General features: G+C 41.7%; 1 protein-coding gene across 1 annotated transcript in view; it reads left to right on the top strand.

Annotated features, from left to right (window-relative positions):
• Positions 1-16,803, top strand: part of UNC5D (unc-5 netrin receptor D) — a 274,282-nt gene extending 257,479 nt beyond the window's left edge. The window contains exons 18-19 of the mRNA XM_049630074.1: positions 2,981-3,159; positions 16,241-16,803. Coding sequence (XP_049486031.1) covers positions 2,981-3,159; positions 16,241-16,445 — 384 coding nt within the window. The 3' untranslated portion in view covers positions 16,446-16,803. The remainder of the gene's footprint in view (positions 1-2,980; positions 3,160-16,240) is intronic.
• Positions 16,804-18,491: the final 1,688 nt, after the last annotated feature.

Here is an 18,491-nt window from a genome sequence, read left to right on the forward strand (position 1 = left end):
AAGATACATTCTAGACATGACCCTCTATCGATCGGGGAAGTGGGAATAATAGATCAAGTGTGAAAGTGCATATTTTATAACCTCTAGGCCAAAGGTGCTTTTAATAAGCTAGTGATTAGGTGCTTTTAAGAAACTAGTAACTAGGGTTTTGTTGATTAAAAATATCAATATTAACAATAATAAAGAAATAAATATTTTGAAGCTTTCAGTAGATACCTGAATTTTTTTTTTTTTAATTATCTGCCCTTCATCCCCCAAAACAAATCCCTGCATGTTTAAGCACAGGGCTCTCAGCTCCTTCCTAACTTTAATGGATGTCCTAGTGTCTGTTTCATGGGTTTAACAATGGAGGTAATTTAACAGGAGAGGTAAAAGAGATACATATATACGTATCATTATCTGTAAAATATTTATTTTAAATATCTAAATCAGCGCAATGATTATCCTCTTTGAAGGCCTGTGGTTCTTAGTGTTCAGCCTCATATCCATCATATTCTTCCATGCCTCTCATGTAAATGGCTTTCCACATGAATATAATCATTCATGCCATTCTCAGACTTAAAAATTATTTCAGTGATCAAGAAAATGTATTTTTTTTTTCTGTTCTTTAGAGTGCCCATTATTGGGTCAATCTGTAGAAGCAGGTTGATTTTCTTTAAATGTAACCTCACTGAATTACCTAACGATGATCACCAACTGATTAGTCTGTAAAAGCAACAGTATCACCGATCTAAAAATTGGAGACTGAAGCAAAATAATTTTACTAAATGTGAAGAGAAGGAAGGAATCGCTAAGTAATTTACTACATCCTTCCTTATTGATGTAATAATATTGAAGAATACCGTTTTGGGGAGAGAAAGAACTTATATGGGAACTTACAATTTTCCCTTCAAGCAATTCTCTTATCTTTCTTCCAAAAGTGGTGGAAGGTTGGGGGATGATTTTTCTGTTACAAAATAGACATAATACTTGGAATTTCTCGTTGATTTACAACTCCCCAGCTAGCCAAGTAGCAGCCGCTTATCTCAGATGTGCAGAGCATGGAAATCTGCTGTTCCTTTGCATATTTAATTTAAACAATCAGAAAATGTGATGTATCTACAGGATTCTTATTACGTGGCCCAGATGTCTTTGAGAACGCACCGTAAATGTTACATAAAGTGTCATCCTTGTGCATGGCAAATATTGAAATTTGGAAACTTTACGAGAGAAAGGGGGGGCCCACTTATTAAAGTGTAGGAAAGAGAAAAAATCCTGAAGAGTCAGTCTTCTGTAACATGTTTTCACTTTGAAGTCATAACCACCTCTGTCCTGAAGACTATGTATCAGGGTGGCCTTTCCCCTGCCAACAGTAACGTCAGAGCTTGGTCAGCTTGATCAACTCAATGAGGCCATAAAAGCTCCCCAAAGCCCATTCTATTGCAGTCCTTTGTCATGGACACATACAGTGTTTTCAGTTTTCATTGGCAAGCCACATTTTCACATGTTAACACTGTTTGGTGCCCTTTCCCAGTGACAGCTACCATGTTATCTTGCATAGAATCCCTTTTTTTTCCTCTCTAGTTTCTACCATCGTTTTTAAGGACATCGGCCTGCCTTCAGTCAGGAAATTTAAGAAAACTATTTTTACTTGATTTACATTTTTAAAGGCTAAAAGAAATTTTACAAACCATGATTCAAAATGATGTTCCTCATAACCTCTTTTGTTCAGTAAGAAGCCTGAGTTGGTTCATTTTATAACCGTCCAACATATCAGAAAAGAATCACTCATTTTGCCTAAAATAACGAGTTACCCACTCAATTTCTTTTCAATCAGTGACTACTCATCCTTCAAGGCCAACCCAAATGTCTCCTCCAGGAAGCTGTCAGGAATGAGGTACACACTTTCTTGCTGGCTGTTGGACTGGGGTCACTCTCAGCTTCTAGGGGGTGCCCTCAGGTCCTAGCCCCATGTCCCACTCTATAGGCATTTCACAGCCTGGCTATTTGCTTTCCTCCAGGCCAGCAGAAGAGATGCCTCCAGATGAGAGCTGCTTCTTCTCTCTTCTAAGGGCCACCTGATTAGGTCAAGCCCACCCAGAAAAAAATACCTCTTGCTCAGGACGTAGTCAACTGATTAGAGACCTTAATTACATCTGTAGAATCCCTTGTGTCTTGTAACACATCATAATCACAGGCGTGATTCAGTTAGATACTTTTCAGGTTTTAAAATTCTGTTGGTTCATATAAATTTATCGGCAGCTATTGCAATCTCCTGGATGTCTGCATGGTCTCATGTTGGATATGATTGCTGGTATGTATGGAAATAACCAATCCTCATCAGAGAGCTCTAAATCAGAAGCGGGTTGGGCAGACAGCAGGCAGAAGCTTTCCAGCCGGCACCAGTCCTCAGGCTAGTCTAGACCTCATCACTGACCACGTATTACCAAAGCAATGTCATGCTGAAACAAGACCAAAATATTTACTATGGAATCACACACTTCTCGACTCAGACGGGGCAACACAAACTTTGAGATGATCAATATACAATCAGTTCCCCTTTGTAGCTTTCGTGACAGGTACCTGCCCAGCTAGCTCCTTTGATTAGCCCATTCATCTTAGGTCAGCTCTGTCAAAGAGTCATTCCTTACATTGAACTAAAATCTGTCACTTCGGGGCTTCTTCCTACTGATTCTAGATATATCTCTGAGAGACAAAGGAAAAAAAGAAAAGAAAAAAGGTTTAATTCTGCTGTCACCTGACATCTCTTTGGATGTAGAAGGCTTTCTACATTGTAAATCTCCAGTACGTGATTCACCAGACTACTAGAGAAGTTATTTACAGTTTTAGAAGAAAGGGGAACATGTCAGTGTATTTTATAGAGCCCATCACTATAGGCAAGCGTTTTGTGCATGGTGTTAATAGATTTTCATAAAAAAAAATAACGGTGTCAATCAGTCATGCTTCCCTTCAGACCTGACCATGCTTTCTTTGTTTGTAGAGCGAAAGAGAAACCATCACTTTCTTTGCACAAGAGGACAGCACTTTCCCTGCACAGACTGGCCCCAAAGCCTTCAAAATTCCCTACTCCATCAGACAGCGGATTTGTGCTACGTTCGATACCCCTAATGCCAAAGGCAAGGACTGGCAGATGTTAGCACAGAAAAACAGCATCAACAGGTAATTGGGGGCAACTTCTGAAAGAGGATGTCACTGAGAGTTTTGAAAAACAAAGTGGGTTGGGTGTATCCATGCGGTTTCCAGGCCCTGATATCTGTAGATTCCTCTGGTCGTATTTCATGTGAGGCCTGCCTTCGTATGTGGGGAAAGAACAAGAACAGGAGACTGTGTGGCATTTCCTTCCACCCACTCTGCCTTGAGGGACACAATAGAAAAGTCTTAACTTTGGTCCTGGTCCCGTCTTTAGGTTGGCTAACTGGGCCACCCACATGGGGTACAGACTCTGTCTTCTTGGTGCTTGTTGGAGATCCCAGCACAGTCTTGAACCAGTGGTCTAGAAACAAAGAAGAAAGCTTCTCACACCTCCCATCATCAGGTCACCTTAAGTGTTACGTAACCCTTAACGGGGACATGTCAGCCTGAAAAGCGGGTGCCTCAGTATTAAACATTTGAGGATGATAGCTCCCAGATCGGAAGGCAGAGGACTTAAAACAAGCAGGTGGCCCAGGCACGTGAATGTGGCCTGCTGCTTCACCAGACCCTCGACTCTGTGCTAACCTTGTGGGTGAGAGCAGAGCAGTAGAGAGTAGGGCTTTATTAGTTGCGATGAGAAGGAGCAAGAGTGATGCCATTTCTACGAGCACTGACGGGCGGGCAGCTTTGGCTCGGCTTGAAAGATAATCAACAGGGAGAGGGCAATACCTCTCTCTCTCCCCCATCACTCCTCTCTCCCCCCACCGCCCCTCCAGCCCCAGAATGAATAGAAAACAGACCAAGTTTTGCCAGAACCATTTTCTTTCTCTTTTTCTCTGGTACTTTTTTTTTTTCTTTTGAGACAAAGCCTTCCTTTCTTACTCTTTGGCTTGCTCTGTCATTTCCATGGTTTGTTCTTTATTTTCACAGCCATCCTACCTGACTTTCTTCTCTGAAAGGGAGGTAGGTGTTTGCCAAGAAATGATAGAGTGCCACTCCCCAGTTTAAAAGGGATCCAGAATCCAAGAAGGGACGACCCAACTAGAAAGCAGTCAGGCTGAGAGAGGAAAATCAAGAGAGGAGGCATTGCTGCTAAAAGAAAACGGAATTTGCAGTGACAGGCAAGCCCAGAAAGAATAGATACATTCTTGAAAGGCGTATATTGAAAATGAAAGAATACAGAAACGTATGAATGTACAGGGAAGAAAAAAATTAGGTTGAATATTTCCCAGCAATTTTGACAAAGGAGGAGATGTCGTGCTTATAACCCATGCACACCATGACTATGTCAAGCTCACTTTCTGATCAACACAGGGGCAAGAATGAAAAACCAGCCCAGAAAACAGAATTTGGTTCACAAAGAAAAAAAAGGGGGGACGTGGGCCTCGGACCCACAGGGTATCCCTGGTTCTGTAACCTGTACCAATCTGCCAAAGCACACCGCTTACCAGCCCTGTTCCTTTTTCTACAAATGCAGATCATACAGTTTGAACTATATCAATTCCCTAATCCATTCTGAACATAAGAGTTGATGATTTTTACTTTCTTAATTTTGATACATATAATTTTAAAGTTTGTTTTTTTTTTACATTGAGAAAAGGAGAGAGAGCACGAAGAGGGGAGAGGCAGAGAGAGAGGGAGACAGAGAATCCCAAGCAGGCTCCGTGCTGTCAGCACAGAGCCCGATGCAGGGCTCGAACTCATGAACCATGAGATCACTAGCTGAGCTGAAATCAAGAGTCGGATGCTTAACCGACTGATCCACCCAGGCACCCCGAGAATTGATGACTTTTAATTCACCATTCACATGAAAATAATTGCCACAAAATATCTATGATGCTGTCATTCGTTCGCTGAATATGCACATGTTCCATTTCATGTTATTCTCCACTTATAGGATACCTACGAGAGGTACAGGGAGTGCCCCAAAGTCATCAGTCTGGGCCCTTCCACAGTAGGGAAAATGCATTTCAAAATGGGAGACTGAGGTAAACAACCTTTTGTGTCTGGGCTCTAATGAGCAAGAAGTGGCCGCACAGGGGCACACTGTCCCTCCGGTGTCCAGCATCATCCAATGTGAATGCTTGGTGTGCCTGTTTCCTTGCTTTGGGTTTGCCCTAAGAGCCCTTCTCCAGGAAAGCCTAAATTTCCTTGACATAGGGGTGCCTGGGTGGCTCAGTCAGTTGGGCGTCCGACTTCAGCTCAGGTCATGATCTCGCGGTCCGTGAGTTCGAGCCCCGCGTCAGGCTCCGTGCTGACCGCTCAGAGCCTGGAGCCTGTTTCGGATTCTGTGTCTCCCTCTCTCTGACCCTTCCCCGCTCCCACTCTGTCTCGCTCTCTCTCTCAAAAATAAATAAACATTAAAAAAATAAATTTCCTTGACATAAGGAATACAAATAACCTACTTTATGGAAAGTTTCTAACACGGTGACCAGAAAAGGTTGGTTTTCAATCAGTGTCACTTTTTGCAGTTTTCACTAATAGCAAATTAGGATGGCATGGGTCGATACAATTTACTGTCTTTACATCTTCTTTGGTGAATATATTCAACTTCAGTGAATGGCATGTCCTGCCTACCTCTTTACCCTCAAGCTTAACCTTCCAAAAGTAGTCTAACTATGGAACGAGAATGGTTTAAATTGAGAATCAGCAAAATTGTATTCTGTTAAAAAACCAGAGAGCAAATAGTTTAGGCCATATAGGGTCTGTTGTAATTACTCAGCACCATTTGACTCTGCTTCTGCAGTGAGAATCAGCCAGAGAAAATACGTGCATCACAGCTAGGCCGACTTGTCTAACGAACTTCATTTATAAAAACAGGCAACCTAACGGAGTTTGCTCACCTCTTATTTAAGTAAATCTGCTCTCATTTAGTAAAACTTCTACAGGATCCTGTCGCTTCAGTCAGAGTGACACCTGGAGATGAGGCTTCTCAGCTCCGTCAGCTCAGCAACCAAGTTTGAGGGGAGCGTGAGGGGGCAGACACAGCATAGAATCTTTTTCTGCAGACTGGTTGGTTCCAGCAGAAAGGCCACCAACATATTCACAGAAGCAGAATAAAGAAAAGACTACTGAAAATCACCTTGTACCATGTTATTAGCTCATTCTCACTTTGCAGAAATTGTCAAGTTCCTTTTAGGTTTTCATTATTATACCAAAAAATATATCTCCTCCTACATGGGAAGAAATCTACGTGACAGAGAGGAACGGGATTTTCAGATGTCATTTGTCACAACTTCCTGCTGCATAATCCCAAGTCACTGGCCTCTCTTAGGGTTGCAAACAATATAGCATGGAACTGATCATTAATGTGTGTTAAAACACAAAAATCTGACATTGTCAATATGTGCCAGTATTACTGAGAGCTGTCCCATAGCACACAGACTTTCTGTTCGAGAATTCACCGTCCTTGATCTTGTGACAGCACTTTTTACCTGACTCTCCCCCTCCTTTCAACTTCCAGAAGTATCGAAAAGCTAGCAAAGCAGTCGCCCTCAAATCATGAAAGAAAAGTTTTCAAAGGGAGGGGAGGGAGACATTCGCTTTTATTTTATTGCCAGTGAAAATGCTCTTGTACCCTCCTTTTGCTAAAATGCAAATGTCACTGATGATAATCTGCTTTTTTGCCAAACAAGTTTCTACTTTGATCTGAATGGGGGGTGGGGGGGGAAGACTGGGAATATAAAGCGAAAGGCTTAGCAATCGCCGAGAATGGGAGAAATGTCAGTAGTGTGTGCTATGAGGCAGCAACACAGGTGGCCTTGCGACTTGCCTGGCATACGGATCACGCTAAATAAGCCACACCGCCGAGCAAAGAATGTCAGAGATAAAAGTTGCAATTACAGATTCTGTGAGCAAACTTTGACGATTACTCAGGGTCCATACTCGCTGCATTTCAAAGCTGAGGTGGCACATTTGTTCTCTACGTTCAGCTGCAGTAACCCTGTGCTTCAGGGCTCTTGGCCCCCTGGGATTGCTAGGTGGGTAGCGTGGCGAAATGGAGAATTGGTCACAGGAAAGGAAGTAGACGGTGGGCAGAATCGCTGAACAGATGCCGAACAGATTAGGAACGGAAACTAGCTGCTTCAGCCAGAAGTATCCTCCTGTGTCTAAACTTCAGTAGCACTTTGTATTGTCACAACGCTTTTTAAAAATTTTTTTTAAAAATATTAGACAGTGAGCAAGAGCATACACAAGTGGGGGAGGGGCAGAGAGAGAGGGAGAGGGAGACAGAGAATCCGAAGCAGGCTCTGCGTGGGGCTCAAACCCACGAACCATGACATCATGACCTGAACCAAAATCAGATGCTCAACTGACTGAGCCACCCAGATACCCCTGTAACGACACTTTTTTTTTTTTTTTTTTTTTTTTTTTATAAGTTACAGTTAAACCCACCAAGACCATACTCTCTACTTAGGGGAAACTCAGTAATCCTTCCTTGAATGAAGGACATGAACTTCTTCATCGGATACTAACCATACTTGACCTCAAAAACTTCCTTCCTAATGAACAGACTTGACAGGAATAAGAATGGGTCTCAAAGGAAGACAGTTTGCACGGCTGATGTGAGGGAGGATTCCTGTCTTTTCCCTCAGCTCTGCCGCAGTAGCTGAAATTCTACCATTAGATCATTCGTCTTTAAGGCCTCATGATTTTCATATTCCAGAAACTCTTGTGAAAACATAGCCAGCTTGACCATGTTGCTATGGGAACAGATGCTGGATAAAGTGCAGGAGACACGAGAGTGTGAGCGGAGGGGAGGCAGGCGAGATGGAAGAAAGGGTGCCAAGATGGAGAGAAGCACATAATTACACCTTATTAACGGTTTTTCATAGTAGTACACAGCTGAATCTTGAACAACACAGTTGAACCCTTGAACTGCGCAGGCCTGCTTATATAGGATTTTTTTCAGTAAATACAGTCTAGCGCTATGAATGTATTTTCTCTTCCTTAGGATTTTCTTAATAACGTTTTCTTTTCTCTAGCTGACTTCATTATAAGAATAATCTAATGAACGTTAACATTCAAAGTATGTGTTAACTCACTGTTTATATGTTATCAGTAAGGCTTCTCGTCTACCATAGGCTATTGGTAGTTGAGTTTTAGGGGAGTCAAAAGTTATACTGGATTTTCGACTGTGGGGGGGGGCGACCAACTCCCCACATTTCTCAAGGGTCAACTAAAACATATTTCTCATGCAGAGGTTAGAATAGTTCATCTGGAATGTTGACGTTCATGGGTGACGGTGTAGCAATTGTGAGCAAATGAAATTCCTCAAACCTCATGGCTGATAAGCAGTGCTGTATAACTAGTTTTTCCACCAGGACATCTAATGAGAAACAGAATCTTCTTATATTGAGGTCATCTCCTTTTATTCCTCTGTCCACTCGTTTAATTGGACGCACAGAAACAGTGAAATGGCCAGAGGGCAGTGAAAAAGGACAGACGAAGGTCGCAAAGCAGCTTCCTAATCTATCTTGAAATAACTGTCGAGAATTCACTACAAGTAGAACGGTCACAGTGCCAGCTGCCATTTGGGGTGAGGGGAGAAGAGAACAAAATCCATATGGGATGCCTGCTTCACAGGCAGGCCACTGAGGATGGCCACGCAGTGACCACTGAGACTAGATGTTCTCATTCCTGTGGTTTGGGATTTACCTTGATGAAACCAAACTCAGCTTTCTTGGTTCTGCAGGCTAGAGGCCAGCAAACACATCGTGACCTTCGAGTAATAAAAATGGATGTGAGGGGCGCCTGGGTGGCTCAGTCGGTTAAGTACCCACCTCTTGAGACCCACTCAGGTTATGGTCTCACGGTCATGAGATCGAGCCCAGCATCAGGTTCTGCACTGAGCATGGAGCCTGAGATTCTCTGTGTCCCTCTGCCCCTCCCTTGTGTGCATGCTCTCTCTCTCAAAAAAAAATTTTTAAATAATGAAAATAAATGGATGTGAGGCTGTCATTTCCAAAAAAATCACCTGTAGGACTCTTCCAAGGAAAGTGAATATATAGGGGGATAGCATTACACAGGTCCTTGGAGGCAAGAGATGGTGAGCCAAATCAGATTTTTCTGATTCTGGCCCAGGAGACTTCTGCAGGGTCTGAAATGTGAATAGCCCTTACAGTGAAGCCAGAAGGACCCAACACAGCAAAGTGGTGGATGTTTGGGCTTCATTCCACGGAGGTCAATGACTCATGAAGATACCCACTAATATGAAGCTGAAGCAGACAACCTGGGACCAGTGTAGCCATGAATAAGCTGTATATGGTTTATAAGTGGCAGGTGTTCATCCTAAAGGCAATATGGAAAAGAAGCTTCTCGGGTCCCTCCCAGAGAACCAAAGCCATGCTCCCTCTAGCCCCAGGGGTTGGTGATAAGGGCATTGCATTCCTTCTTAGGCAAGTGGCGAGTTTGTGCTGGTGCCCTGAAGGAATAGGCTCTCCTGCTTTATGCTAATAGAGTTTTCAGAAAAGATGACCATGCCAAGGCCCCTTTATAGCCTCAATAATCCAGTTCATAAGAGCGGTCTCAAACAGCACTGAAAAAGCTTGGCAGCATCAGTATGCCTGAAGATGATGTTTTCATCATTTGAGAAAATTAAATTCTACAAAGAATTTTAACCCAATTCATTAGAGTATCCTTTAGGGATTAACTGTTTCTTTTCAATGATTTGTGAGGCGTCATCGAAACACATATTGAGTATTACCATAAAGAGAGAAGTGTAAATATTTCACTCTTCCCTCATCCGGCATTAGCGCAGTGGTCTTTCCTCTCGAAACAAATGGTGGTCATTCTCCTTCACCCTCAGGATGCTTAAAATGGCTCAGGGTTATCGAGTGCGGAAAATCAGTTTAAATGAGACCCATTTTTCCTTGATATATCCCAATGTAAAGAAAACTAGAAATTTGATTTGGTAGTTTTCATGGCCTTTCACTTCCAAACATGACACACTGTCATAGACAATTTCATCCTGTCAGGAATGAAACTGGAGAATCAAAACCAGGGTCTGCAACTGCCCTGATTCTCGTTGGGCAGCTCACTGGTGGCCCCGAGAGCTCCAGGTCTTTAAATGTTTGGCAAAGAAGGGAAGAAAGATCCTTGCCATTCCCCATTCAAGAACCAGGTAACAGAACTGGCAGAAGGAAACCCCAAGAGGAATTTCAGAATTTCATCATCAGATTAATGGCCCTAAAAGAATTGATGCACCAGCCTGAGGGCAAGACAGAGTGGAACTCAGCATGTTGGTTTGTTGGTTTTAATTGCCTGTATCCTGTCCTCGTGGGTTTCCCATGACAATTTCCCTTTTTTTTGAAGGCACAGGGGGCAATAGACAGAGGTTTCATCATGGCGTCCATCTTTTACTTATTCTTGGAAAAGGAAACACCCACCTGCTTTATCCTGAAAGCTGCTTTGCTGTTTGTTGAGTACCCACTGAGGCTGAAGTTTGGGGATGAGAGCTTGATAGATGAGACAAATGCTTGTGTGGTGCCCAATTACTGCTGTTCAGTGTGAATGGCTTTGCTATTTGCATTGAAAGAACCATATGGAGGGTTGGTTTTGGTCACATAAGAGGCTTTCATTAAATGAGACAATTAGGATGATAGCATTGTTATTAATATTTTTTCATTAGGACTGTGTTCCAATTCCCTCCTTGTCACTAGCAGTAGGATTCTACGCTGTTCCTGTAATGATGGCTCCCAATTTATTATAGGCAGCTTAACTTAGTTTTCACTTTTTGTACTACAAGCCCACTTGGAAAGAAGATAGATTTATTTTTAAAGGTTTTTTTTTTTTTTTTAAGTTTATTTCTTTTGAGAGAGAGTGAGCAAGCGAGTGCGGGGCAGGGGGGAGTTGCAGGGGTGGAAAGGGAGAGAGAGAGAATCCCAAGCAGGCTCCATACCATCAGCAGAGAACCCAACGTGGGGCCCGAACCCATGAACCATGAGATCATGACCTGAGCCGAAACCAAGAGTTGGGCATTTAACTGACTGAGCCATCCAGGCACCCCGATATTTTTAAAATAGGCTTTTTAAAAGCTAAAAACCTTCAGTTGACTTAGATGTAAATGGCAAGTTTGTAGAATATAAACATATTTGGTGCCCTCTTGTTACAGGTGCATTTGCCCCCTTCTGCTTAAAAAGGTGTTGGGTGAAATCCTAAATTCTGAATGCATTTACGGCATGCACCTGGTATGAGATGTCTTCTGTGCTAAAGACATTAAGTGGCAGCAGCTCTAATGTGGTCCCCAACTATATTTCAGTAGGAAATCCATTCACAAGAAGAGCTTACAGCTTGCAGATAGGTAGATCGGCCCCATGGTAGCAGGATTCTGAGAAACTGAAAGTTTGTCATCTGCAGTTCAGAATGAAAGGGCCACACACAGACAGAAGAACACCGAGCCAGGCCAACCCCAGCATCAGTACAGTTTGCCCTTCAGTGCGTTTCCCCAGGGCTAAGATTGAGCCTCAGACCCTCACCTCCCTCTATTACTGTTATCTCTTTGCTAACTGATTGAAGATTTAGAGGTTACTATTCCCAAAGACATTTACATTTGAATGCTGCTTTCAAGTACTTTTATTTATTCTCTAAATTCATACCAAGTGGATGCCTAGCCACTTTTCCTTTTCAAAAAACTAGCCCAAGTTATAATAGTATATAAAGACATTGGAGGGCAGAATTTTAGCAGGGGCCCTTAAATCTTCCCCAAAAGAAGAAAACAGAAGGCACGAGTCACTATTTCCAGAAATCCTCAAATTTAACCTAATTTCCATTATTAGTTTAACATGGTCATGAGTTTGAAGATGTGTTTTGAAAACTGGGATTCTGTGTAAAAATTCAGTTTTTGACTATATACATCAATCACTATGGGTCGGCCTGTGTCTAGCTAGTGAAATTGCTAAGATAGATTCATGCTCCTAATTCTCTCCTGGCTTCCACATAAAGCATGGGATTCTAATTGGGGATAAGGGATGGGAACAGCAAAGTCTTAGAAAGATGAAATTAATCATGGTAATAAACTAACTGCCCCCCACCAACCAGGAACTCAGGTAAATAGTAGGCATGTAGGCTCAACAAAAAAAAATTGAATTTCATAAGCCATTACTACTCAATGAACTTACATGGATAAACTTATCCGGCTGTCTCAGCATGAGTTTTTTATAGTTTCTCTCTGCTCTTTTCGGTGGGAGTTACAACAGAAAAGATAAAGTCATTGAATCTACAAGGCTTAGGACAAATGAACTGACCTGAAGACATAGAAAGATTCTAAAGTAAATTCCTAAAATTTAGAGAGTAATCTCACCTGCATAGTATGCAGCATCTTTAGGACACCACAAAAAAAAAATTTTTTTAATTTTTTTTCAAAATTACCTCAGTCTATCAAAATTCAAAAAGGCTACCACAAAAGGTCACCCAAAGTTCAGAGCATAAAAAAGTAACAATTGGAAACATCTGAGACCAGCATAATAAACGTTCACTTCTGTAAACAGTTTTCAAAGAGAAAGTAAAAACATTGTTTTATTTTGAGGCATCCACCTAAATTCAGGGCTACCACTTTACTACTTTTGCTAAATATTCTGGTTTCAAAGACACTCACAAAATTACTTAATACCAACTGTTGCTATGAGCTCTGTTCTCTGGTATTAATATTATTCCCTGAATTGTGTGTGAATTTACCTACTGGTGTCCAAATGTACCACCATTATGAAGACAAATGGGTCACACAGACTGGGATCCGAATAATTGCAAAAGGGCAGTATGGAAAAAAACCAATAGATGCATGGTATACCAACTTTCAAAACAAAACAAACGGAAAAAAAAAAAAAAAACAGTGCGTTTGCACATATGTAAATAGTTAAAATAACCCGCCTATCTTTGAGAAACAGCCTACTGCATTGGGACTTTAGGGTCTTTTATATACTAACTGTTCCCGGTGTAGACCGGGAAATGCCTACCCTACAAATCAGGACATGTGAGAACAAAATGGCCGGCAGGAGTCCTTCTCCAGCTCTGCCCCTCGTCCTCTAGGCAGGTAGAACACCTTCCCACTCCCACCCCCACCACAGATCCATGGAAATTTTTAATATTGTTTTAGGACAAAGATTTATCCCAACCTCCAAAACACATTCTGCATGCCTCTCCCAAAATTTCATTATTGCATTTTTATAGCCGGGTCTTCCTGGCAGGTCTTAAAACGTCAAAGGTCCCTGAACATTTACTGAGCACAAAGCTCTCAAAGTGCTTGAGGCAGGATGTGTGACTTGTGGTTTCAATGACTTTGGCATTCTGGATGCTTATTTTCAAATGCAGCACAAAACAAAAACTTCAGTCCCATCTTCTCTCAAAGAGCTACTGGAAATCTAGCTTATGGTGTAAAACATAGGACAGGGATCAGCACTATGGCCTAACGGCCAAATTTGGCCCACCACCTGCTTGCCTATAGCCCAGGAGCTAGAATGGTTTCAGGATTTTGAAATGGTCAGGAAAAAATTTTTTTTAAAATCAAAAGAAGAGGAATATTGTGTGATATGTGAAAACTGCAGGACATTCACATTTTAGGGTCTCTCGAAAAAGTTTTATTGCAACACAGCCATGCTCATTCATATGTATTGTCTGTGGCTGCTTTCACACCACCATAGTAAAGTCGGGTAGCTGCTTTAGGGACCATGTGTGGCCCCTAAAGTCAAAAAGATTTACCATCTGGTATTTACAGAAACATTGGTCAACCCCTGGTATCGAATAAAGCTTAATTTGGGGGTGATAGGATCACAAGATTCTAGTCTGTCCCACAGGACACTGGTCCATTGTTTTTCAAGGGAAACTACAAACTATAAGCCCTCAATAGAATGATAAAAAATCTGTCCTTTTGTTGTTGTTCTTGCTGTTCTTTCTCTTTTTGAAACAACATTGGAGAGAAATTTACCCGTTTCGGAAACAAGTGTATGTTTGTGGTCATCAGTCTCAAAAAGGACATGGGAAGAGTTTGTCACACAAGCCCGCACAAGAGTTCACTCACACCTAGTCTCTCAGTTTGCCTTCTTCTCCGCTAGTCCTCCAGTTCATGTTCTGCCTGAATGTTGGAAGGGGTGTACCAATTTACTTCCAGACCTGGAGATATGGCAGCTTTCTCTGCAAACACTGGCCCATGACCAGGTAGAAGGGACAGTATTCAAAACAAAGTTCTTAAGAGGAACTGGGATCCCTTTAACTACCCACACAGGGTTTGGTTTGCCATTTCTATTCGTGCAGAAATAACTATATTTGAAGAAGAAACCAGAGAGAATAGTTTTAAGCTGGCCTTCTCCCTTTCTCAATTAAGGATTCAGAGATGTAGTAGAAAGTATATATAGCACCCTGATAAAATAATGCCACGTGGCAACCAACTAGCTTTAAGCAGTCCCTTAAGATCTTTGAGTAGCCCTTTATTCACTCGGAATTACTGGATGTGTGTGTGGTGCTTGTAAATGGTAATGTGCCCTTAAAAGCTGGTCTTCTCTTCCAAGTGCTCTTAGCTACATGAGTCCACTTTGTGATTATATGCTGAATGTGGTGATAGAAAATTGTGCCATCCTCAAGACGGGCAATTCGTGGTTGACTCTCAAAAATCTGTTCAACTTATCAAAATTTCTCCAGAGGTGACATTTCTACCTGTGCTGTAAAAGTGCCTACGAAAAACTGTGACCTTTAATCTTTTGTGTTGTCTTAGTCTTCACCATAGCAAAGTCATTGTCCAAAAGGTTACCATTTATTTTCACTGGAGATCTCTTGTCACCTGGAAAAAGCTCATAGCAATCAATTACTCAGACAATGGATATTGAGTAAACACCTGTCATCATATTAGGATAAGGACTGTTACAGAATCAGAAGATTATCAGCTATGATCCTCTCTCTTCAGGTGTCCGTAATCATGCTGGGTAGTCAAAACTCACATGAAATATATCAGCACTTTGTTCATATGAAAATTTAAGCACAGTGACAGAATTCAGAGAAGAAATAAAGCATTTTGAGCAGAGTAGAGAAGTGAACCAGGCATTGCAGGGGTGTAAGATTTTGATAAACAGAGAGTAAAGACAGGAAGTGGGTATTCCAAATGGAGAGAATCGATTGCAAGAAGCAAAGTATTACCTAAGTCAGTATTAATGGCTCAGAGGGCAAAGGAAGATTGAATAAAAATATATATTGCCATACCTAGGTGGGGCCAGACAGAGGAAGGCATCGAAAACAAGGAGAGTAATACCTGATCATTGAAAAAATAGAATGCAGGATATATTAGAAACTTTACAGGCATAAAGATCTACAAGGATTTTGCTGTGATTCAGGCAAAAAATGATAGAGTGTCAATTACATATACATAGCATGAATGTAGAGGAAATGTGAGCTGATGTGTATGTCAAAAAGAAAGCAACAATATAAAGGGAAGAGTCAAAAATAAATGTCCCGGTGTGAGAGATTAGAAGGACATTTGTAATTACCAGGATACCTGTTATAGTTTAAAAGGGGCCCAATTCGGAGGCATGGAGAGGATACCAATTTCTGATGCATTGAGTTTGAGGAGGTGGAGAGATAGCTAATCCAGGCACTCTCAAGGTCATTTGGAGATCTGTAACTAGCTGACATTAACCTGTAAGATTGGAGGTGACAATTTAAACACTGTCTGCTTGGAGTTGATAACTACTCCACTTAGTATACGAGCTCACCTTGGAAGGAAAGAAGAAATCAAAGATAAAACCTTGACAGTCCTCTGTTTACCAAGAGATAAAGGGGTCAGATATTTTGGAAAATAGGAATGAGTTATGTCATTGTGTAAGTTAATGGACGAACTTTTTCAAGCAGGTGGTCAAGAGGGAAACACACACGCACGCACACACTCACACACACACACACCCGTCCAGGGAGTTGAGGACCTGGGAGATAAGAAGGTCATTGGCAACATTCCACAGTTGAGCTTTCAGGTTCAGTGCCTCCAGACCTGCCATAGTGGAGCCTCCTATTCCTATTGTAGTAATATCCATTGCAATTCATTTTTAATTCCCTTATAGTGATTTTTATTTGTTCCTTTATTTCTATTTTCATTTTTTGTTATTCTTTTTGTTTCTTCAAATCTGTCTAGGAATTTATCTTATTTTGCTACACAAAGTAGTCCATCCGCTGTCATTTTGAACCTGTGGGAAGCTCGTCATCAGCACGATGGTGATCTTGACTCCCTGGCCTGTGCCCTTGAAGAGATTGGGCGGACACACACGAAACTCTCAAACATTACAGAATCCCAACTCGATGAAGCCGACTTCAACTACAGCAGGCAAAATGGACTCTAGTCCACTATCGTTCATGAGACAGTGACGGCCAGCTTCGGGACATTTGCTTTAAATGGGAAAGAGGCAGCTTTCGGCCCAGTGGCACTTGGGGAATTCAGCCTTCATTTACACTCAGTGAGAATCCCTGGTTGAAGAAACTGCATTTTATATAGGTGTAATATGTTAATAGGGAGAAGTACAAGCTCTCTTAAATATAAGAGGGCTCTACTGTCTCGTCTGAATCCACACTCGGGTTAACACTTTATGAACTTTCTCAGATTTGGAGTGGCGAGAATAAAAGTGAGGGCACAGCTAGATAAAAGGAACTGTGGAAAAAGATGAGCTACAATAAAGCTGGGAAGGCAGAGATTGAATAGTGCATGTTTTGAAACAGGTTTTTAATGATGTGCCCCAAAGGGCCAGCTGATTCTGGTACCAGATTGTCAGGGTTCTCTACCAACTGGCATCTGTGATGTCAGCAATCATTGTAACGTTGGCTTTTAGAAGTGAAACGGGGTTGCCAACCCATTTATTTGTAGGACTTCAATAACGTCGAGGAGGGCATTTAGAATTTAGAATCTGAGTACATCACACCAGCACCAGTTCCCCATTTATCCTAGCCACTTAGTGGAAACAAGACCAGAAGGTAAGATAGACCACAAACTAGTTCTTGCCATGACCACCTTCATTTTCTCCCAGAGACAAATCTACCCACATTTCCCCCCCCTCTTCCTTACCCATTACATAGGAGCGGTTTCAAGGAGCATAACTAAACTGCTCAATATGGAAACTTATGTCTTCTAAGTCAACGAAGCAGAGCTGTCTCTCTTCCCAGCTAAGCCGCTCAAATTGCAGAGTGCTGTTAGAACACGACATATTACATGGATTTGGAGGGGAGGTCAAATCGAGCCCAAGGAAATACATGAACTACAGATGCCACACGCCTTTGAGAAGCTATCACTCTGGGATGGAGGATGAAGGTGTTGACTCAGTTGCCCAACATTGATATAAGGGGCTGAGGGGTTCTGCTACACTTTTCAATCCAGGTTCTTGAAACTTTCTAGTCTGTGTTATCACAAAACCTCCCCATAGGGCTATAGGGCATCCTCCTTTGCCTCTCCGAAAATCAGCAGATAGTCTTTGGTCTAAATGATAGGGGTCAGTAGACCTGAGGAATATGTCGACCACAATGTCCCAGAAACCACATGCGTTGTTCAGGAAGTTTCAACATCTGGTTGCTCAGCCTTACCAAGTAGGCTTTTTCTACAAGACCATTAACACAGGACTATTGCTTTCGGATTCTTTTTTGAAAAAAAGAAGCAATGGTATTGTGGAAAACTGAAGTCCACAGATAATTCGTGACCCCCCCCCCCATCTTAACATGACTCCATCTTTTACACTATTAAATCATTTTGATAAGCTGTCCTGGTAGACTAAAGATGAACAGATCTGTTTCTGCTCCGGTTGATGTTTTAATTAGCTGTCCACAATCAGGACAAGCAAGGTCAAGGACCTAGATCAACCACAGGGCTGATCAGCTACTTAGAATTTGGCTTCATTAGAATAAAAATACGGAAATTAGGGACTATTTGGCAGTGGGATATGGTCATTAAAAAAAAAAAAAAACGTTTTTATAAGTCCCATGTAGGAAGAAAAAATGTAAATCCCCACCGAAGTAAAAAAGAACTAGAGATAGGTGGAATTTATGATACCATGGGTAAGGCATTGAGAACTCTTAAATGTGTTAGCCATTTTCTCTAACTAAAGTGTGGTATATACAGTCCCCTGTATTGGACGAAAGGTTTTGCTACATGAAATCCAAAAGCATCTTTCTTTTCTCAGGAACCAAAGGCATCTTATACACTACGAGCAAATCATCTTAGAACTGCTGAGCATATTTTCAAAATACCATCTCTAGATAAGGAAAACGCCCTTTTACTAATGTCCTCTACTTGTTTATTCCTTCTGGGAAGCAACAGAGAGAAGGGCATGAGAGTGTAAATCATCTGACACCCTTGCTATCATTTCTGAAGGAGCAAGAAGTTGAAGTAGATGGTCCGTCACCCA

Source organism: Panthera uncia, chromosome B1 (genome assembly GCF_023721935.1).
Source record: "Panthera uncia isolate 11264 chromosome B1, Puncia_PCG_1.0, whole genome shotgun sequence".
Taxonomy (NCBI): domain Eukaryota; kingdom Metazoa; phylum Chordata; class Mammalia; order Carnivora; family Felidae; genus Panthera; species Panthera uncia.